At 40.2% G+C, this 22,541-nt stretch overlaps 2 protein-coding genes and 1 pseudogene across 2 annotated transcripts in view; 1 reads left to right on the top strand and 2 right to left on the bottom strand.

Moving 5' to 3' along the window:
* The window catches only part of MFF (mitochondrial fission factor), a 38,509-nt gene extending 33,085 nt beyond the window's left edge, over positions 1-5,424 (top strand). Inside the window, exon 10 of the mRNA XM_032400910.1 lies at positions 5,328-5,424. Coding sequence (XP_032256801.1) covers positions 5,328-5,333 — 6 coding nt within the window. The 3' untranslated portion in view covers positions 5,334-5,424. The remainder of the gene's footprint in view (positions 1-5,327) is intronic.
* Positions 5,173-16,296, bottom strand: TM4SF20 (transmembrane 4 L six family member 20). The gene is made up of 4 exons (XM_032400976.1): positions 16,077-16,296; positions 10,830-10,895; positions 7,179-7,330; positions 5,173-5,461 (listed from the first exon to the last, which is right to left on the bottom strand). Exons 1-4 carry the CDS (start codon positions 16,257-16,259, stop codon positions 5,173-5,175), a joined length of 690 nt encoding a protein of 229 aa, XP_032256867.1. The 5' UTR covers positions 16,260-16,296.
* A 279-nt stretch (positions 16,297-16,575) lies between these two features.
* LOC116637791 lies at positions 16,576-18,886 on the bottom strand (annotated as a pseudogene).
* Between the last annotated feature and the right edge of the window lie 3,655 nt (positions 18,887-22,541).

Genomic DNA, 22,541 nt, shown 5'->3' with positions numbered 1-22,541 from the left:
TAATTTACCGTAACTGCTGTTTACTTACAATGTGTTGTTGTGTCACTAAGTGGAAACTCACTTGTGCACCACACCTCTGTAGTGAGCAGTTACAGCAGGGAGGCCACAAGCCCTGACCCTAAGGAACTGACAGATTCATGGAGGAGGGCGGGGGGAGGCTTATTAAAGAATTAGAGGATTATAAAAATGAGGAGGAACTTGAGATACAGGCTGAAGGATAGGGAGAGGAGAGTGTTTTGGTTGGTGGACACAGCAAAAAAATGAAAGTGTAAAGATTCCAAAATGAGATTGAACATGGGGGCAGAAGTGGAAAAAAGATAAGTGAGCTTTGTAAATGACTAGATGTGGACTGTGTGTGTGTGTGTACATACATGCATTTGTAAGTTTAGGTACCAGAGCAGAGATGGCATCACCCCAAAAGATCTTTAACCACCAGTGGCCCGTAGGCTTTAGCATTTAATCCATGGCAGTAGTGTCCACAAGACTAAAAGCAAAGAAATAACTTACCAGCCACTTCAGCTGATTGTGCTACTGCCAACCATCCTCTCTTGTGCCCTCTGACACGAGAGGCTTAAGTTCCTGTCTCTTCATGACCTTGTGGAGAACTAGAATCATCTCACCCATTTCCAAGGTGATGAGAAGAGTGGTTGCACCGTCACTGACCCTTGTATTGTTCAGTCAAGTCCATGAGCGGTCATGTTCGTTTCACTTGTGTTTTAATTTTATGGCTATTAGCAGTTTGGCATTGATTCAGTAAGCATTGAGTCTCACTAAAAGCTAAGTAAAAAAGATTCATTAATTCAACAAAATATTTATAATTACCTTACTCTGTATCAGGCACTGTATTTGGCACCAAGTATACCAGGAGTGAATAAAAGAAACATCTCTGCAATCATGGAGCTTATGGTCTTATGGGGGGAGAGTAAAATTTAAGAAACAAGCACAAATAAAAGTGCTGTTGCCATTGTGATGAGTACTATCAATGGCAGAATGCTAAAGGAGAAAATTAAGGGAAATCTTTATTAGGTGGTTAGGGAAGGCCCCTCAGAAAAACTTGATGGTTTTGCTGAAGTCTGAAGATGAAGAGGCCTTAGCCAGAGAGATGAGATGAGTGGGGGCTGGGGACTGGGCAGAGGAGAGACCTTGCTAAGGACCAGAAGCAACCAAGGGGTTCCTCAAAAAGTTAAAGATAGACACTACAACCCAGCAATTGCACTGCTAGGTGTTTATCCAAAGGATACAAAATAGTGATTTGAAGGGGTACCTGCACCCCAGTGTTTATAGCAGTAATGTCCACAATAGCCAAACTATGGAAAGAGTGCAGATGTCTGTCGACTGATGAATGGATAAAGAAGATGTAGGATGGATGGATGGATGGGTGGATACATACATACAATGGAATAGTACTCTGTACTCTGACAACTATAGAACACTTACAAAAGAAATTGAAGACACAAAGAAATGGAAAAACATTTCATGCTCCTGGATTGGAAGAACAAATATGTTTAAATGTCTATACTACCCGAAGCAATCTACACGTTTAATGCAATCCCTATCAAAATAACACCAGCATTTTTCACAGAGATAGAACAAACAATTCTAAAATTTGTATGAAACCAGAAAAGACCTCGAATAGCCACAGTAATGTTGAAAAAGAAAACCAAAGCTGGGGGCATCACAATTCCAGACTTTAAGCTGTATTACAAAGCTGTCATCATCAAGACAGTATGGTACTGGCACAAAAACAGACACATAGATCAATGGAACAGAATAGAGAGCCCAGAAATGGACCCTCAACTCAATGTCAACTAACCTTCGACAAAGCAGGAAGGAATATCCAGCGGAAAAAAGGCCGTCTCTTCAACAAATGGTGTTGGGAAAATTGGACAGTCACAAGCAAAAGAATGAAACTGGACCATTTCCTTACACCGCACACAAAAATAGACTCAAAATGGATGAAAGACCTAAACGTGAGACAAGAATTCATCAAAATCCTAGAGGAGAACACAGGCAGCAACCTCTTCAACCTTGGCCACGGCAACTCCTTAACACATCTCCGGAGGCAAGGGAAACAAAAGCAAAAATGAACTATTGAAAGTCATCAGGATAAAAAGCTTCTGCACAGCAAAGGAAACAATCAACAAAACTAAATGGCAACCAACAGAATGAGAGAAGGTATTTGCAAATGACATTGGATAAAGGTCTAGTATCCAGAATCTATAAAGAACTTACCAGACCTAACACCCCAAAAATAAAAAATCCAGTTAAAAACTAGACGACAGGAACAGACATTTCTCCAAAGAAGACATACAACTATGGCCAACAGACACATGAAAAAATGCTCAACATCACTCGGCATCAGGGCAATACAAATCAAAACCTCAATGAGATACCACCTCACACCAGTCAGAATGGCTAAAATTAGCAACTCAGGAAACAGCAGATGTTGGCGGGGATGCGGAGAAAGGGGAGCCCTCCTACACTGTTGGTGGGAATGCAAGCTGGTGCAGCCACTCTGGAAAACAGGTTCCTCAAAAAGTTAAAAATAGAACTACCCTATGACCCAGTAATTGCACTATTAGGTATGCACCCAAAGGATATAAAAATACTAATTCAGAGGGGCACGTGCACCCCAATGTTTATAGCAGTATTATCTACAATAGCCAAAATACAGAAAGAGCTCAAATGTCCATCAACAGATGAATGGATAAAGAAGATGTGGTATATACATACAACGGAATATTACTCAGACATCAAAAAGGATGAAATCTTGCCAGTTGCAGCGACATGGATGGAACTAGAAGGTATTATGCTAAGCTAAATAAATCAGAGAAAGACAAATAGCATAAGATTTCACTCATGTGGGATTTAAGAAACAAAACAGATGAACATAGAAGAAGGGAGGAAAAATAAAATAAAAATAGAGTGGGAGGGAAATCAAAGGAGATTTTTAACTATAGGGAACAAACTGAGGGTTGCTGGAGGGGAGGGGGCAGGGAGATGGGGTAACTGGGTGGTGGGCATTAAGGAGGGCACGTGATGTAATGAGCACTGGGTGTTCTATGCAATTGATGAATCACTAAATTCTACCTCTGAAACTAATAATACACTTATACGTTAACTCGAATTTAAATAAAATTTTTTAAAAGAGCTGATGAATAAATGGATGAGAAGGACATGGTTCCTGTTCTCTCACATTTTCTGGTAGTAGTGGACACACAAACATTTATGTTGCATTGTGACAGGTATGATAACAGTGGTCTGGGTAAGTGCTAACTTAGTTTGTTGGAATCCTGCACCCTGGGAAAGCTTTCTCAAGTGAGAGACACTGAAGCTAGACCTCAAGGATAAATAGGCCTATAAAGGAGTATAGGGAGAAGGTCTTTATACAGCAAATGGATTCAGAAAAAAATGCCTGTGTGTCCTTGATGTTACTAATTTTGAGGGGGCGGCTATATAGGTATTGAAAATTATTTCTAGAACTTAAGCCCAGAAAACATAAATAATTGAAATAAAATGCAGGAATGATCACATTCAGAAAATTGGATTTTCAGGGCGCCTGGGTGGCTCAGTTGGTTAAGCAATTGCCTTCGGCTCAGGTCATGATCCTGGAGTCCCTGGATCGAGTCCCGCATCGGGCTCCCTGCTCGGCAGGGAGTCTGCTTCTCCCTCTGACCCTCCCCCTTCTCATGTGCTCTCTCTCATTCTCTCTCTCTCAAATAAATAAATAAAATCTTTAAAAAAAAAAAATTGGATTTTCAGTTTTGTCTGTTTTATAAAACACTTTAATATGGTAAATGCATGGTTTTGTTACCCTGTCTTTTAAAGATTGGCATGTGTAGAAAGCAGCTTTTGAAAGACTGGCTTTTTTGTTTCGAGGCATTTATTTTTTTTAATTGTGGAAGAATGCAAACAGGAAAATAGAAGAGTGTAATGGATTGCCATATACCTGTCACCTAAATACAACATTTTTCCATAGCTTCATTTTTTGAGTGAAGTATTTTAAAAACATACTTCCCCCCAAACACAAAAATATACATTTCTTTAAAAATAAGAACATTTTCCTGTGTAACCATAAAGCCATTGTCAGGACTAAAATGTTAACAGTAATTCTTTGATATGACTTAAACCAATCCCCTTCCTTCCTTCCTTCCTTCCTTCCTCCCTCCCTCCCTCCCTCCCTTCCTTCCTCCCTCCCTCCCTCCCTTCCTTCTTCTTCCTTCCTATCCCTGTCTGTCTGTCTGTCTAAGTAGGCTCTATGCCCAACATGGGGCTTGAACTCACGACCCAGAGATCAAGAGTCAAAAACTCCACTGACTGAGCCAGCCAGGCATCCCCCTAAACCAATCCTTGTACAAGTCTCCCCAGTTATCCCCCAATTAAATGAGTCTACAGAACACCTTTCATTGAATCCTGTCTCTTTGTTCTCTTAATCTGGATTAATTCCCTCAGCCCGCCCCACCTTTTATTTTTCCTATATATTTTCTTGTTGAAAACGGGGCTATTGTCTGCTTACTGCCCCACCTTTTGGATTTGTCTATGTCCTCTTCCCCAGATTGCCTATAAGCTGGAAATTAGGTCTAAAACCATTCAGGTTATCTGTTTATTCTTTTTTTTTTTTTTAAGTATAAAGAAATACCATAAAGAAGTTCCATATTTTCACTTCCAGGATAACTTCTGTTCCTTCCTGTCCCCCTTCCTCCCCGTCTTCCTTCTCCTTTCCCCCTCCCTCCCTTCTCCCTCCACACACAAGAATATAGAATTACAAAATTTGAATATTACAGAAGTACCAAAAGATACAAAACAAATTGAAAACTCCTCTCCACCTTTCCCCAAAGTCAACCACTGATGATTGTTTTTGCTTTAATACATGAAAGGCTGATTTTTTTTTAATCACCTCAAAGATGATTTTTGGCGTAAAGAGACTCATACGGCTTTCTAGACAGTGTTCCATTTTTGAAATTCTAAAAGAGTGTCTTTTATTTTTTTTTTAAGATTTTATTTATTTATTTGAGAGAGAACAAACCAGAGGGAGGAGCAGGCTCCCCGCTGAGCAGCCTCCCCCCCCCCAGGATCAAGACCTGACCCACCCAGGCGCCCCAAAGAATGTCTTTTAAATGCAATTCTCAAATGATTCAAAACTGCTAATATTTCCATTTTATTACCATGAAACTATACAATTCTACTTCTCCGCTTAGTGACTCCACATAGACAGCCAAGGAAACCGATGACCATCTGACTGAGCCCACACAGGAGCTCCAGAATCCCCACAAGTAGTAGGCCTAAAAACACTGAGAAATGGATCACCCTGTGTTTGTTTTCTTTAGAATTGAAGTGCAAGGTATGTTTTCTCCAGTCACTGGCCATGAAGCCATCGATGGTGAGATTACTGAAATCAGTAGGAGCGAGGCAAGACTCACTGAAGAACCACTGCAGATTGAAGGATTCTGGATGAATGTCACTGAAATGAAAGAAACAATATAAGATTTTCAGGAATATCACTTACCATGAAAAGAATGCATCATCGTGCCCAGGAAAGGGCAAGTATACTAAAACAGCAAGTCCTTTGAAATACTGTGCCCAGAAGCTGTAGCTAAGATCTGGGTTTCTGATCATCTCTCCATGTACTCTGACAGCTACAAAACTTTTATTGAGTATCTGTCCATCCTCTAACCAGCATTTCTATAGTACCTACTCTTGGGTTGAACCATATGAAATTTTTTATGTCAGAAATGGTCGAATATTCTTAATCTCACATGATTCAACCTAATTATACAGGCGGTCCTCTACTTGCTAAAGACAGGTAAATTAAGGAGCCCCCTCCCCTCCCTGCACGGAACTCAATTCTTAGTACAAAACTGCAGTGTTGCATCTGCTCTTAAACGGCTATACAACTTTTACTGACAAAAGGCATGTAAAAAAATGTCTGATTAAAGGGATTTGTACCCATTGTAACAAGGTATGGAAAATGAGAGACTTCTAGCCCAAACGCCATCTGCCCTAAGATGATTTTCCCCCCGGTTTTTCTAGAGTAAGGCTAAGTATTCTTAGAGAGTTTGCATTTCTGGATACCAACAACTGACATTTATCCTGGGAAGACAACAGTATCTTCAACACATGGAATGGGAGTATACTTTTTGCAGTTTGCTGCAAGCATAGGATCCGTCTTGTAACTGTTTGCGTTACTATGTCTCCCCAGTTGCAGTGGCTCTTATCTCCAGAGCTTAGCCTGGTGCCTGGTGAGCTATTCTCTCCTAAGGGCCAAACGTGTAGAGCATCTGTGCTTGAAATGTCTTATTTTAAACTATAGATCTACTAGGAAAGGGATTTTTTTTTTTTTAATTTTGAGTCACAACAACTGCAGTATGCAAATTTTGAGAGATTTTTCTTTCTTAAGGTAGCAAGAGAAAAGGAGGGGGATTTTTTTTTTCATGTAATTATAAAAGCGGATTCTGGTTCTTATCCAAACTGAGCAACATACAGATAACCAAGAGTCAGATTGTTTTTTTTCTTCCAGTTTTACAGATTGTGCCTAGATTCAGGCACAGAACCATGTGACAAGTCTGAAATGAGCCACTTACAAGTAACTCCTCAATACTGTCACTATATGAGTTAACCTTGATCCATTCCCATGCCTGCAGTATATTTATAGTACTTCTGCATGAATCCATCAACTGCTTTTGTTTCTTTTAGAGCTTATAAGTAAGGCTCTAGATTTTATGTATTGTGTTTTTATTCCATTTTTTAAATTATAAAGGTAACACATGATTAGGACTGAGAACCTGAGTTAGTTCGGAAGTGTAGAAATTTTGTGCTCCCTTCACTTCCCCAGGGCGTCCCCCATGGCCATTCTTCAAGGATAAAAGTTAAGTTTCTGGTGTATATTTCTAGAAATTCTTTAGACACAGACGCACACGCAGCCATGGGATAAGCCATCTGAGTCAACTACTCCTTTTGGACAAGATTCCTGCCCTTCCTGCCCGCCCCCCCCCAAACCATTCTGAGTGTTTCCTCCATTTCTGTGAGATTGTACCAAGTGGCATTAAGGCGCTAAATCCCTAAGAACCTGTGTTCCACTCATTCCATCAAAGCACAGCATGGCACCGTGTCAGCACCACACTATTCTCATGGAACTAGCTGCAGCATGTAAGACAATCTGTGAAAATCAGGATACTCACGTCAAGTTATTGAATGAAAATTCACAGCTGGAAGTGCTGTTCTCTTGAGAGTTACAAATGAGAGGACCTTCCGAGAGAGCCTGGATAGATACCAACATGCAATACACAGCACCAATGACCGTGATTACATTCAGAAATGATGACAGAAGCATCTGGAAAATAAAGGAGGAGCATTGGCACACGTTCTTACGTGTTCCTGGTCTGTTTCGAGACTCGGCAGCAGGTGCAGGCTTCTGATCAACTGCTGCTGGTCTCCAGTGCCCCCATGGTCCTAGGTCTTAAGATCTCCATTTGATTAGGTCTGAATTATCAAAGAACAAGGAGGGCAAAGTCTCTGCCATTTGATTAGACTTATTAAAAGATTGTTGGGCTTGCTACTGTCTCCAGAAAATCTGCACCTTTATGTACCTGAGTCTTGTCCGTTTCAAGAGACCACTGACATCTGGTACCTCCTCCCCATTCTGTGTACTTCCTACTCCACAGAACCTGGACTAGATCCTAACCACCCACATTTTGGTGTCTGGTCTTCTGACTCCCAACTCTTTCATCCAGATTTGGCCCCGATGCTGTGAGTGGCTAGTGGTCCCCATTCTGCAGGGATCAATCAATAGTGTAGTGTTAAGCAGAGTTTCTCAACCTCAGCACTGCTGACATTGGGCATTTTGTTTTGGGGCCTTTCCTGTATATTCTGGGATGTTTGGCAGCATCCCTGGTCTCTACCCACTAGATACCAGCGGCAGTCCCTCCACCCCTCCAAACTGTTGACAACCAAATGTGTCCCGGACACTGCTGAATGTCCCTCTGGGGGGCAGAACTGCCCCTGATGGAGAATTTTATTGTGTTAGGGAGAAAGATTGTAAGGCTTTAAGCACCTTTCATTTCATGAAAGAGAATCAGAGAAAGCAGAAAAAAAGCATGGAATTTGCCAATAGGAAATGTTATGGCCCAAGTGAATGTTGGTATATGTGTATGCTTTCCAAAAAAAAGCTCTATGTTGCTTCAGTGAAGTTGTTAGTCAATGATAATTATGACTTAAAATCTGCAGAGATGAAGGAATACTTGTCCTTTTCCTTGGATGCAATAATACTACCACTTCCAGAGGGTTTAGGAGACCTGGCTTAAATGAGTAGGCAGAAGAAGTGGCTTCCTTATGTACCTTATGCATGTTGTGGGATATTGGGCTTTACATATATTATCTCATTTAACCCTTTCAATAACCCCAAGAGATAGATACTATTATTCCCACTTTATGGATGAGAAAAATATAATTCAGGGAGGTTGGCAAACTTGTCGGAATCTCACAGCTGAGAAATGCTAGTGCTCAGATTTTAATCACTACACCAGAATTCATCGAGCTGAAAGCACAGAATGATGGACTTGGGGTCTAATTCAAATCCAGATTCTTCCACGCTACTGTGGCCTGTGCCAGTTAATTTGCTCATCAAGAAGTGCGCTATTTATATTTTGGTCATTTATTATTTCTAACTTCTTATCACTACAAAGGGGCCTGGCTTTAGAACTGATCCTGTGGGGGTTCATGTAAATGACTCCGCAAAACCAAAGCATGTGGAAACAAAACCAAGAATTGGACAAAGGGAAGGAGCAAGGAACAGTTAAAGTACAGGAAATAGTTGGAACAGTTAATACGGGAGATAAACCTTGGTGACCCCATCTTCCACCTTAAGATCTAGCCTTTATCACCTTTATGATGTCTTGGTCTTTTCTATACTTGGAAGATACATAATATGACTTAAACACCAGTCTTCCCACGACTGCCACGAAGTGAGAAAAGTGCCTAGGAACACTTTATTGCATATAATCAATATAAGCTGGAAATTTTAAATAAATAGCCAGCACCACTATTATTAATAGAGCATGAGCTATATTATATAGCACCCCCCCTCCGGCACTCCAGAGTTCCTATAGCTCCTTGGCACATAATAATCTGTTATGTTGCTGAGGCATGAATTCCCATGATTTTCAAGGTTGGTATGGGGAAGAAAATCCTGCTGAGTTAAGCCCCACACCTGCATGAAAAGGTGTCTTGCTTATTCTCAATGTACGGCCCTCCAAGGACAGAAAAAACCTAAGTGATCGTTGAAAAGCTGACTTGTCATTAAAGACATGTGGGGGGAAAAGATTCTTAATGGAAATATGATTTGAGACAAAAATCTAGAGAAGTGTTCTGATATTTTAGAGTTCAGGGATTTAGAAATATCTCAAGATGTCTTTCTCAAGAATGTAAGTAGAATATAGAGGTAAGACAAAGTCAAACTGCAAATTATAATTTAAAAAGAAAAGTGCCAGAGAGGGGAAACTGAAAACTAATATTTATTGATATTAATTATCATAGTTATCATTAGTTATCTTAGTGGTTTTGAGAGAATTAAATAAGGTTGTAGAGTTGGAAGTGTTCTGAGCATAGTAACAGAAGGTTAAATATTCACTTCCTTTACTTTTAACTTAGTTATAATTTTATACATAATGGGTGCACAGCAAAAGTTTGGTGTTTAAGTCATATCGTGTATCTTCCAAGTATCTATGGTGTATCAGGAACAAAGATGGACTATCAACAATTAGCAAAGTAATTATAATCCTAGATAAATATCAAATGTCAGAAAAGGGTAATTTTTAAAAATATAAATATGTAATACAGATATAAATATGCACGCTTTTAAACACTGGGTCTCCCCCCTGGGGTTGCATCGGAATCACCTAGGGTGCTTTTGAAAAATACTGAATCTCTGGGGGCCACCAGGCATTGATATTTTTAAGATCACTCTGGGTGATTCTAATGTTCTGCTAAGGCTGAGCGCCATTGTTTTCAAACCTCAGCCAGGAATATTTACTATGACTGCTTGTTTATTGATCTACCCCCTGCTCTTAGAGAATTATTAGAGTCCTCAGTGTTACTTAATAACAATGGCCATGGCATAAATAGTGTGAAGATTGTGAATTTTGGAGTCTGATAGATTTGGATAAAAATTCACCTACTTACCAGCTGTACTACCCTGGCAAATTATTTGCTTTCTCTGAGGATCAATTTCTCAGTCAATGAAACAGAGACCATAATATTTCCCACTTAGTGGTTTTGAGAGAATTAAATAAGGTTGTAGAGTTGGAAGTGTTCTGAGCATAGTAACAGAAGGTTAACAAATATTCACTTCCTTTACTTTTAACTTAGTTCCAATTTTATACATAATGGGTGCACAGTAAATGTTTGAAAAAAATAACCATTGTCTCCTTTAACTTGGTAAGGACAAATTATTCTGATCCTAGCAAAGCCATCTTTCATAGAATTGAGGGTACACTTTCCCAAAGTCTTTATACACATCACGAAAATAACAAGTATTCAAGAATTATGAAATTGGTTACAGCTCTGGGTGTGCCTTCCAAATCTCCTTTCTTTGAAAACCTTTAGGTAGTGAAACTGGAGATTGAGGAAAGGTCTGAAGACTGACTCCAAAGCTAAATTCTTATGGGGACAAAAAGAAAAAAGAAAAACTTCACGCTTTCCATAATATCATGTAATCGTTGTAAATTGCACGTTTCTATGGCTGTGGTCCTGCCACTGACTGGGCAGATACTGATGACTCATCAGTCACCAACTCTTCTTGTGCTTTGGCTCCAGGCCGATGGCACGATACTCACTCCAGTTCTGTTGTTGCAGCACGCTCTTTTTCTTGCTGCCAAGGACATTGTCGTTGCTGGAATGGCCTGGAAATCACATCAACAGGAACGATGAGTATGATTACTTCCCATCAGATGGAAAAAGCACTCATCACCACCTCCCACAGTTGTGGGAAATCAAGGCTCAAGAGAACAAAAGGGGAAATTTGGCAATATCCCTTGATCTCGTGCACTTTGGGATCCCCATTTCAACCACGAAGATTAAAGTGGGGGAGGGCTGGGACATCTCAGGATAACAGCTTCCAACTCTTCCATCTACATTCTTACTCTCATCTTTAGAGAGACTTGGATTTTAAATGGATTAGAATGAGTTAGTTATTCATTGTTTTGGAAGGAATGTTTCTGAAAGAATTGTTTGCATCATCCAAAATTCTCTTTTTTTTTTTCTTTTTCCTTTCTTCCTCTTCTTTTTTTTTTTTTTTTTAAGTTACTATAATCTATGACCACTTACCCAATTTCCCAAAAATTGTATAAATTAATCTGGCAAACATCCAGAAAAGGAATTGTTTGGTTGGCAGTTGGGAACTAAGAATTCTGTCCCCACCCTCTCCCACTTCCTAACTTCCCTCCTACCCCCTGATTTTGGGGAAATTTTTTGGGAAAAAATTTCCCAACCCCTGATTTAGAGAGGGTCACCACCATCTCGCCCGTCACCAAGCTTATGACCGGAGAATTGTTTTTGGTTCCACGTTCTCCTTTCTGCTCATGGATCCATGACAGGTCATGAGCTCACTTTTTGGGAATCCTGCATATAGTGCTTTCTATGTCAAGGGAGATGCACATTGCTGAGGAAAACTGTGAGAAATGATGCCGCATTCTCAGGATTAGGTTTCACTTTTGAGTAATATCTAGTCAGTAGCCATGACTAGAAATTCTTACTGGAAAAAGTTTTGTATCATTGAAGAGTGAAATGTAAATCATTTCCTTCCACTGTAGAAATTTTAGCTGTGAGCTTTTTCTGCTCTCTCAGCACAACTGCCCTAAAGCAGTTCTCTCTTCTTCTTCCCACTCTTGTTTTCTAATGTTTTATTGAGTTCCAACAACAGGCCAGGTACCGTTGTAGGTGTTGAACATGGTTCAGTTCATTCCAGCCTCATAACAATCCCATGAGGTAGGCGCTAGTATTACTCCCAGTTTACCGAGGAAAAAACTGAGACACAGCAAGTTTGAGTGACTGACGTAAGAAAGTGGATGAGTGGGGATCCAAAGCTAGGCATTTGGGGTCCAGAGCCCAGACTCTCAACCATGACTCTACACTGGCCAATTCTGACAGTTTTCTCTTCCTCCATAGAGTCTATTCATTCTCATCCTCCCCCCCGCCCCCACCGCCCCCCCACCACCACCTGATTCATCTCATCGTCCTCCTTACTGCTCTTTCCCTGATGCTTCTTTTCAAGCCCACATCCACCTTTGTTCTTTTAGAACAGGTCTAAGATCTGCATCTTACAAGGCAGCTTTCCTGACAAACTTCACCCCGTTCTGACCATGTGCTGACTCCATGTCACTTGTGGAGAAGAGTATTGTTATCAAGCTTTGCTTATATATTGCCTTGAACGCCAACACTCTTATAATTCAGGGGGCACAGGTATGTATGACAGCCCAGCCACTCTGGGGCATAGCTTGAGAGCCCAGAAGAAAAGGAAAAATAAATTTTAGCTCCCAAATAGGTGTTAGCATTCATGGACTAAGCTTCCTTTGTTGTACTCATAAGCTATACTGTCTTCTGAATTTAAGGAACAAATAATTTAGAACAGAAACTGGCAAACTGTGGCCCACCATCTCTTTTTTTATAAATAAAGTTTTATTAGAATACAGCCATGCCCATTCACTTACATATTGTGCATGGCTGCTTTCACACATCAATGGTACAGTTGAATAGTTGTGAGAGAGACTGGATTGCAAAGCTGCAAATACTCACTATCTGGCTCTTTATAGAATAAAAAATTTCCCAACCCCTGATTTAGAAATGTAATGAGTCTGTTAAAGGTGGAACAACATTAAGTTACAACTTAAATGGATAAATCATTCCATTTTCCTTATTGATGTAAATTAAACTTTAACTTTCTGGAGGATTAATTTATCTCAGAAATGCTGAACATTTACTTTTGTAGTTCTTCTCCCTTGCAAAGGTGTTTTATAAAGTAATAATGGCTTGCAGTATATGAATCCTCACCCAGTTGACTTCATGACATCTTTGTTCCATCACTATAGGTAACTTGATAATTGACTGTATTTCAACCATTTTGTCCATTCAAAGTTTTGGAAGTTGGAGGGGCTCTTTATAAGATGGACAATAAAATGTGATTTTATTTTATTTTTTTTAAGTCATTTCTATACCCACCATGGGGCTCGAACCCACAACCTAGAGATCAAGTTGCACCCTCCACCGACTGAGACAGGCACCCCTGGACAGTAAAATATGAAAGTATGTGCGTGCATATGTAACTGAATTATAATAAATCTTCCAGATAATCTCCTGTGAAAATGAGTAATTAGGAAAATACTCTTTCTCTTCAATTCTTAAGCACGCTTGAATGCATGAGTTTTTGTGAAATTAAAAATCTTGATAGACATTTGTTTTTATAAAAAAGTAGTATTGTTCATTTATTTTAATAGAAACCCATACTTTTATCCAGCTTTAGAAGTAAGGTAGTAAACAATTTTACAAATGAAGTAATAGAAAGCTTTTAGATCATTAAAACTTGGACAGAATGCAACTTTTGGGATTTTTCTAAGTACTTGAACATGAGAGTAACACACAAAGCCATAGTTCATCATAAATATAAAAACTACATTTTGAGAATTCTTGCTGTACATAATATCTTCTAATTTGGTTAATGTTCAACAATTTGTTAAGACTTTAGTAACTGATAAATTATCATTATGTAATAAGCACACTCAATGAATAAGCATGACTAAGATCAGACTTCCAACTGATCTCACATAAAAATAAAGTGTCCTTTATATTTTTTAGAGGAAACATTTCAAGTCTTTCTTTTTAGTACCTGAAAAAAAAAATAACATGTATTGATTTTTCCACTTAGCAGACAATGATTGTAGATAATTATGTAATATCTACTCGTAGTCATGGTTTCAAAAGATGAAAATGTTCACTTCTCTTTTCACTAAATCATAAAACCATAAAATGAATGTGTATTTTATGAAGTAATCAATAATGAATTCCATAGTTATTACTAGCTACTTCCTGCAAAATCCCGTTTTTGAAGAAAATTTAAAATGCCACAGCAATTTTAGAAAGATTTCAAGAGCTATGACAAGAGTACTCTCACAGGTAGTGAATGCTTCCTTATTAACTTTTCTGCGTGTTTACAAGTATATGAAGAGTTCAATATTTTGAATGAATCCCTTTGAAAAAGATATTCTTTCACATTCTATTTATAGCCAAGGAGCATGAAGATGTACCTGTACTCTGAGCCCTTCTATCACCTACCAGTCTGCTTGTGAGCCTAGTCTAGAGTTTGAGGCTCAGTCTATAAAACACCTATTGAAATTTTCAGGTTGTTTGCTGCCTTGATGACCTTCTACAGTACTGCGTAATAGAGATCCCTCATGTGATTCCGGGTCTTCATTAATATTTATTGAGGATGATAAAGTAAACCTAGTCATAGAACCAAGAAGTCCAGATTTTCTGGAACTGTTTCGCAGATTTATTTCACCTTTCTATGCTTCTGTTTCCTGGCCACTTAAATTTATGGATTAGGTTATGGATTTTATCTTTCCCCTTTGTCAACTGGAGACAGCTGTTGAGGATTATGGTGCTAATACTGGTGGAAAACAGAGCTTTGGAATCAGATAAATCTGGAATTGAGTTTCACACCTACTATGCGCCTTGTTAACAGTCCTAACCTTCTGTTTGCTGATCTGTTAAAATACAAATGGTAATATCTGCTTAGCCAGATTATTAGATGAAATGAGATAGTGTAAACCCAGTAGCTGGCACTTAAGAGTACTCTCTGTGCGCCCTTCTCTGTCTTCACCCCCTCACCTTCCCCCCCGCCCCCCACCAACATAAACACACATGGAATGTAGGTGTGTACAATCACCAACTCAGGCTCCATTAATGCGAGCAAGAAATTGTTTTTAACTGAGACAGGTTTTGTAGTAGAGCCAATTTATAGTTAAAAAGACGTGACTTATTCTAAATGGATTGTTTTAACTGAGGAACTTTTGGGGCCTCGTGGAAATTGCCCTCATTGGTTAGATTTGGCGAGCTGCTCCTGTCTTTTGGTCTAAGCAAGATGCAAGGAAGCTCATGCTATTTAAGTGGAGAGAAGCTTCTAGAAGGGCAGAAAGCAGACACAAGGATTGGCAGTTGCATTAGGGCTGAGCACTGTTGATCACTTTCTCTCAGCCTGGAAGGGAACTCTCAGGGTTGTTTGAAGAAATAGCCCCTCTGCCTAAAGCAAGGTGAATAGATTGCTCACGATGTTAGAGGGAAAGAAACCATCGACTTTTGGGGAATGCTTCCTAAAATGGCTTTTTGGGGCCAATGTGGTCTCAAATCCAGTGTGCCAGCCAAAGGACAAATTTTTTTTTTTTTTCTCATTAAACTTTTGTTTTAATGGGTCTCAAAATTCCGTGACAGATTTTTGGTCAAGTTGTTTTCATTAAAAAGTACTGATTTTAAAAACAAATAACTTTGTGTAAGGACAAATTTTTATCTAAAGTTTAACATGTAATGACCCAAGAGCGTTTTCATAAAGTCTGGGCTAAGACCAGCAGCGGTAACTCATCACCACTGAAACGCACACACGTTCAAACAAAAGCTCATTTCTCGGACATTAACCAGACTCCCTTAGGTACCACTTACCACTCCCGTATTCCTGGAGTGAATACTTAGAGACTAGTATTGGCAAAGGAAAGCTGAGGGAAGGGATTCAAAACACCTTGAACACTAACTTTAAAGCTTAGAAGAACGGCATAACACATGTGAAGAAATAGGATAGGTAACAGTCCAACCAACTTTTATCAAATTATTAATTTTTTTGCCCAGACTCCCTAGTCCATACCACAGTTTATTTAAATTGTCATTCTTCACTGATGAGGGTATAAACTAATACCATTCCACTGCTCCTGACAGTATCCTGAGCCAAGACATAGTCCACTGTAAAGCTGAAAGGCGGTGCTTAGGAGTTTGGTAAAATAGGCAGTCCTTTCTCCAAATCAAGCCAAATAAATGTTACTCACCATCAGACCTGCTCCTATAATCCCTGGGAACAACCACTCAAAGCAAGAGATGGGGTTGTGAAAAAATTGGCCTCCATCCACAAAGTTGACAATTAGAGGGATTGCATTGAGAACTATTCCGAATAGAAGTAGAACAAGCAAGCTGAATCCATTGCAGGATGTCCACCCTTCACAGCAGGTCATGGTCACCCCCTGGTTCAGTGAGAAACCCTTGTCAAAGTGGCGGCTGGCATGGCACTGTCTTGCCTTTTATCCTGAGCCTTCTGGTTAAAGTCTAGAACTTATGAAAAATAACTGCAGGAAGTTCAGAGTCCATCCAGTAGGGCAGGGCAGGGCATTATTATGAGAACTGTTACAGGAAGTAAGTTGGATTTCTTTTTTTTTTTTTTTGCCGTTCGTTATATATTTATTAACGACAACTATTTATAGTTTATAAAAAAATTGCCCTGATATACACAAAAATTTCCTGATAATGGTTATTAAAAACAGCTACTCCCACCCACTCCCCTTGTGTCCACCTCAATAGTCAATCTACACTGGCTTAATCTGGAAATGTAATCCAGTAAGACTGAAGACAAAACACTTCAGGTCCTGGGCAAGATAATAAAATACCTGTAAGCCTTCTGGACCCTTGGATTGAGTGACATCAATAAGATAGCCAATTTTTGATGTTGTTAAAAAAACGTGTTCATCTCCAATGACAATTTCAAACTCCTGCCAGCCCACCCTATCAGGAGGAGGCCACAGAGCATCATCCTTTCTGGTTATCATGCTGCCAACAATTATTCTCCTCAGTATCTCCATCGCACTTTGATGTACATAAAGCCTGATCGTGACATCATTTGTGTAATTGCAATTGATGACACATCTCGATTTCCCATCAGGTGGGAACTGAAACTACAGGAATCTGAGGTCAAACTTGCCCTTGTGACCCACGTAATAATGCAGATAAAGGTCACTCTCCCTGGCTCCATAGGGGAAGGAAGGTGGGAAAAAAAATCTGTAGTTTCTGTTAGATACATTTATGCAAGAAAATAAAGAGATGAAAACTAAAAAAAAAAAAAAAGGAAAAAAGGAGAAAAAGGATGGGTTTAGGATATATTTCCTTAATTTACATTTTACTAGTATGCCTTATAAAAAGTAAAAACAAGATTATCCATTTTATAAAAAGTATGTTTTCCTGTTGTATTGATATTATTACCACCTATGGAAGTTCCTTATTTTGAAAATGTTCAATAAGAAAATGAACATATATGAAACAGAAAATAATTTTCTCTGCTGCAAATGTTCTTGATTCGTCAAAATGTTAGGGCTCGGTTTCAGGCTGTATGCTCACATACACAAAATTAAGAAATTTTTTTGATTTCATATTTTTCCAGTCTTATAGACGAATCCATTTAGATGTGGCCTGTCCAAGGCTAGTGGGAGTTTCCGTTAACACTGGAAGACTGACAGTATTCAGTATGGAAACCAGAATGAAACGGGAATAGGAGAAAAATGGAGGGGCAGATAGATTATCATGCCTTACTTTCTTCAAACCTTGAGCACTTACTTGGTTATGCCCAGTATATTTCTGGCCTCTGGCTTCAGGTTGTCTCCCTACTAGTTTGTGAGTGCCTCAAGAAAAGTTTCCATCAGTTGGGATAGGCTTTTAAATACCAAAGTTCTCACTCATGCTAACTGGCCATCGTAGATCAACAAGAGGGCTCTGCTTATGGTTGTTACTGAGAGATTCAGGGGCACAAACAACTTCTATCCCAGCTTTCACAATTGTGGAGGCAGAATAAAAAGATGTGGTGAGCCACATACTGGGTCTGAACGTTTTTTTGTCCAGAAGAGATCCACATCATGTCTTTTCACATTTTCTTGGCCAAATGGTCACTCAGTTATGCTTGGGTTCAAGTGCGTGATGAAATACAAACCAATGTGTGTCCAGAAGAGAGTCAAACATAGGCTGCTCTAATACCTTCCATGCCTGCCTTCTGTAATCCCCTTTCCAGCCCTGAGCATGGTTTCAGCAGATGCTATTGGGAATGATGAATGGATGGAGGAGTGAATGCAGAAGTGGGGTCGGTATAATCCATAAGCTCAGGTGTCGTGGTCTTGGAGAGGAGCATGCCAACCTATAAAAGCAGGAGGGCACATTGCATGTGTTCCACGGGGCGACCCTGAAACATTAGTTCCAGTTTCCCGTTCCAAACAGATTAAGAATACCCCATCCATCAAAAATAAAAATAAAAAATTATAAAATTAAATTTAAAAAAATATCCACCTATCACCATAGCACGCCACTGATAATGAGGGAAGGAACACCAGTACAGACCATGTTACAGCGGCACAGAGAGAAAGGGGATACGTCCATTATATGATTTGTATACTTCTGCATGGTTGAGGAATCTAGAATAATTTCGTATTTGTTTTATAAAAATTAACAATTAAAAACTGCCATCCTGGGGGCACCTGGGTGGCTCAGTTGGTTAATGTTTGACTCTTGATATCAGCTCAGGTCTTGATCTCAGGGTCCTAAGTTCAAGCCCCACATTGGGCTCTGCACCAGGCATAGAGCCTTCTTAAAAAAACAAAACAAAACAACAACAAAACTACCACCCCGTTGAATTCTACAAATTATATGACTATGGAAATATTATGGAATTATAATTATATATAAGTGAATTATATATTTATTACTGAGATGACTACATGGAAAGAGGTAGTTACTTACTTTCAGATGTGGACTTCACAATTTCAAATCCTTTCCCGTCTTCATAAGGAGCTGAATTAAAGAACTGTTTAGGTACTAGTTTATTCATAGGGACCTGAACTTGTTAGATTCTACCTGACTTCGAGACTCTAAGACCAAAACTAAGTAGCATGCTCTGCTAGCGGCCATAACAAAACTTACTTCTGCTTGGGTTTGGTACCCTTTACACTTGTGGCTAAAAGTAGGTATTTGAAAGACTGTGTAAAAATGTAGAAGTATAGGGGCGCCTGGGTGGCTCAGTCGTTAAGCGTCTGCCTTCGGCTCAGGTCATGATCCCGGGGTCCTGGGATCGAGCCCCGCATCGGGCTCCCTGCTCAGCGGGAAGCCTGCTTCTCCCTCTCCCACTGCCCCTACTTGTGCTCCCTCTCTCACTATGTCTCTCACTGTCAAATAAATAAACACAATCTTTTTTAAAAATGTAGTAATATAGTCTGTATTATTAAGGGAAAGATATTTAAGGATAAAGCAGAAAAGGGAATCTGCTTACAAAAGAAGAGAAGGAGCAGAGCAGACAACTTTTAAGGTACCTTTCTGACCCATATGCCTCCTGTAAAAACAATCCCCACAAGTTACATGAGTAGCCCCTCTATATCTCATTTATATTATGGAACTTTGCTCCCCCGCTCATTGCTAATCCCGGTAGATATAGGAGCTTAGCTCTTCCAATCTCTCCCAGGAGTTTAGAATTGAAAAAGATACTAGTTATTCTCTGCTATGCATGAAATGGGAAGACATGCTTATCAGTTAGGTTTAGGCTTTAGTTGCATGTAAAAAGAAATTCAAGATAACAATGGCTTAAGTAAGACAGAAGTTAGTTCTTCACAAGAAGTCTGAAGGTAGGTACTCAAGAGCCTGAATAATAGCTCCACTTCCTCAGAGATCCTTCCAGCTTATAGAACCACCTTCTCTTTGATCCCTTCATTCTCATGCTCGAAATACGGCAGCCATAGCTCTAATCCTATCTGTTCTCCACTCAGAAGGATAAAGGAAGAGAAAGGCCCACCTTCTTCCTTTTAAAGAGCCATCTCATTGGCTAGAATGTAGCCATGCGACAACATTTGGCTGCAAGGGGGTCTGGGGATTAAGTAATATTTATTTCAAGTGATTTGTGCCCAGTTACAATTGGGTGGGAGGGTAGGAGACAGAGGGTACTGGGAGGGTAATTAGCAGTCTCTAGAGGTCATATAAATTCATGAGCTATCCCAGGGGAAAAAGAGAAACCAGTCTGCAGAAAAGAAAGGAGAGGAGGAAGAGAAGATGCAGATGTGTAGAAAGAAGTGAAAGACCATGGGGTTTTAGAGGGAGACAGAGAACGAGTAGCTGCCTGGCTTCTCGAAGGCTTTCTTCTTGATTCCTACCCTATGAAGACTGATTGTAGGTTCTGTCTTTGTTTTCTGTCAGATGCCGCTATATTATAATCAATTACCCCTTTTACACTATTTTAAATGGATTTCTATTTTTTTACAACGCCCCCCCCCCAAAAAAAAGCTAAAACCGAATGTTACAAAAATCAAGGATAGAAAAGAACAGAAATAATTTCTCACATGCCCTGCTGGAGCAAAAGAGTTCAGAACAAGGAAGGATTCTATCAAGATGGGCAGGGAGCTAGAATTCCTCCCGGCTTTGGAGGGTGGCTAGAATTTGACACAAAACAATGGTCAGGGGGCATTTCCTGTACTAGTGTCAGTTGCAGAAAACCAAAAGTCTTAGAAATATAACTGGGAAATTATGTGTACAAATTACTGGGAGGTTTGGAGGGGCAGGTTCTAGGCTAGCTTCCAGAAATGCCTCCCAGGACATGACCGCTGTTGCACCTGCGGTAGTCAGAAGGGAGAGAAATCAAGAAGCACCCTCTGGAATAATTGAGTTCAAGCATATACCACTAAAGCTACAGCCTAGGAAGTGCCACTGACCCTCCACAACCTCAAGGCCAGTGACTGGACCTGGGATCACCGAATTTGACTTCCGCTCTTCTATTTAAAAAATAGGTTTAGGAAAATTTGAGGACACTAGAAATTATAAGAAATGCATAGTACATAATCTATCTAAGTAGGAATATAAGTGCAGAAGTTCCACAAATACTAAAGTAAATATTTCATAAGAATGAAATATATTAAAAAGCATTATTTCATTCCACTGAGTTTATTAGTATGAATTTTTGCACCCTCAGAAGTGAGAGTTTTTTTGCAGTGTGGATTTTGATTGATAGATCATATTGGACTGAGAATTATTTGTATATTTGTATGTTGTGTGTATATATACATATATGTACACACACATATACATAAACAAATGTTAATGCCTACCATAGCCAGAGTAAATAAGGGAATCTGTGAGGTGGGGAAAATGTGAATTTAGTTTTGAGAACTTAATAGATTCATATGCTGCTAAAGCTGTGAAGGTCATCGGAAACTCTTAGTTCAACCTTATTATCTTACAGACGACTAAGGGAGACAGGAAGACTCAGGGAGGCTAAGGTGACTTGTGTTCATGGTCAGGTTGCTCTGGCAGACCATGAACTTGAATTGGGGACTTCTGACTTCTAATCAGGTGTCTCTCTATTAAATTACAAGCTTGATATTTAGGTGACCCAGAAGAGATGAAAGTTCAAAATGTCTGAAGGTCTAAGCCCAGGAGTGAGCCTGTCCCCTGCAGCACCTGCCCGGAGGCTGGGCTGCCTGCTTAGCAGCAACATTGCTTCTTACAACAGCCCTTCTGCTGGCAACAGCCCTTCCCACCGCCGCAGCCACGCGAGCCGCAGCCACGCAAGCCACAGCCACAGCAGCCCATGGTGTCAGGAGAGAGGACTCAGGAGAGGCGAGGAGGGAGACTCGGGGGACGAGGAGGTCTGATGCCGCCTTCTGCTGGGGGAGCCCCTTATGTACCTTCTTTGGCTTGGGCTTGACCCAAGCACATGACTAGTTCCCTGTAGTTTATTTCCATTTCTCTGGGCACATTTTGCAGTACCTCTGGTTTACTTCCTTAAGAAAATTTGGCCTCATAAAATAGCTTGAGCTCTGAATTTCTGTGTTCCATTGACATATTTACAACAGGACTATGAGGGTCTGAGGTATTTTACTGTCATCTTTATTTTCTGCCCAACCAATGCCAGTCTGACTCCAAAGTCTTGACCTAAGCATTGATTCGAATTGTGACATCTGATCTTCTCCACGTGTATTCAGTGTCCTCACTGATCCCTTAAGAGATGGTACAAAGAAAAACCTTCTGAGGCTGATGTCTCTGCCATCAGAGGTGTCAAAACTTAGGCCACTTCTGAACTCCCCTGTGTCCAGGCTTCAAGGAGAAAAGCCTGGGGAGCCTTTCCCATCCTTTTTCATGCTTCCTGCTGCCCTGAGTTAGTACTCAGCTCCTTCAAATAAACTAAAAGATGTAAGAGTCACTTAAACATTAGTAAAAAGAAGTTAGCAAGAAGACTCCAAATTGTAAGACTTTGGGTCCTGGAATCAAGTCTTGGGGCTGCTGGTGCACCTTGAACTATGTGCAGCCTCCTAATTGTGACCAAGCAGATGCAGACAGACCCATCATGTGGGCTCTGCAGCCCAGGAATGCGAACCGCAAGCATGGCGGGGTCCCCGAGAGCATGCCGCCTCCCCGAGAGCATGGTAGTGTCCCCGAGAGCATGCCGCCTCCCCGAGAGCATGGCGGGGTCCCCGAGAGCATGGCAGCATCCCCGAGAGCATGGC

This window comes from Phoca vitulina, unplaced genomic scaffold (assembly GCF_004348235.1).
Source record: "Phoca vitulina isolate PV1807 unplaced genomic scaffold, GSC_HSeal_1.0 scaffold1, whole genome shotgun sequence".
NCBI lineage: Eukaryota > Metazoa > Chordata > Mammalia > Carnivora > Phocidae > Phoca > Phoca vitulina.
The sequence above is the reverse complement of the archived record's forward strand: the minus strand, read 5'-3'. Positions and strand labels throughout refer to the sequence as shown.

Excerpts from the sequence above, each read along its gene's own strand:
- TM4SF20 (XM_032400976.1), bottom strand. The coding sequence starts at position 16,259 with ATGACCTGCTGTGAAGGGTGGACATCCTGCAATGGATTCAGCTTGCTT. Across the intron at positions 7,331-10,829 it reads GCTGCAACAACAGAACTGGA|ATGCTTCTGTCATCATTTCT; the intron begins GTGAGTATCGTG and ends TTTATTTTCCAG. Across the intron at positions 5,462-7,178 it reads TTTTCATTCAATAACTTGAC|TGACATTCATCCAGAATCCT; the intron begins GTGAGTATCCTG and ends CTTTCATTTCAG.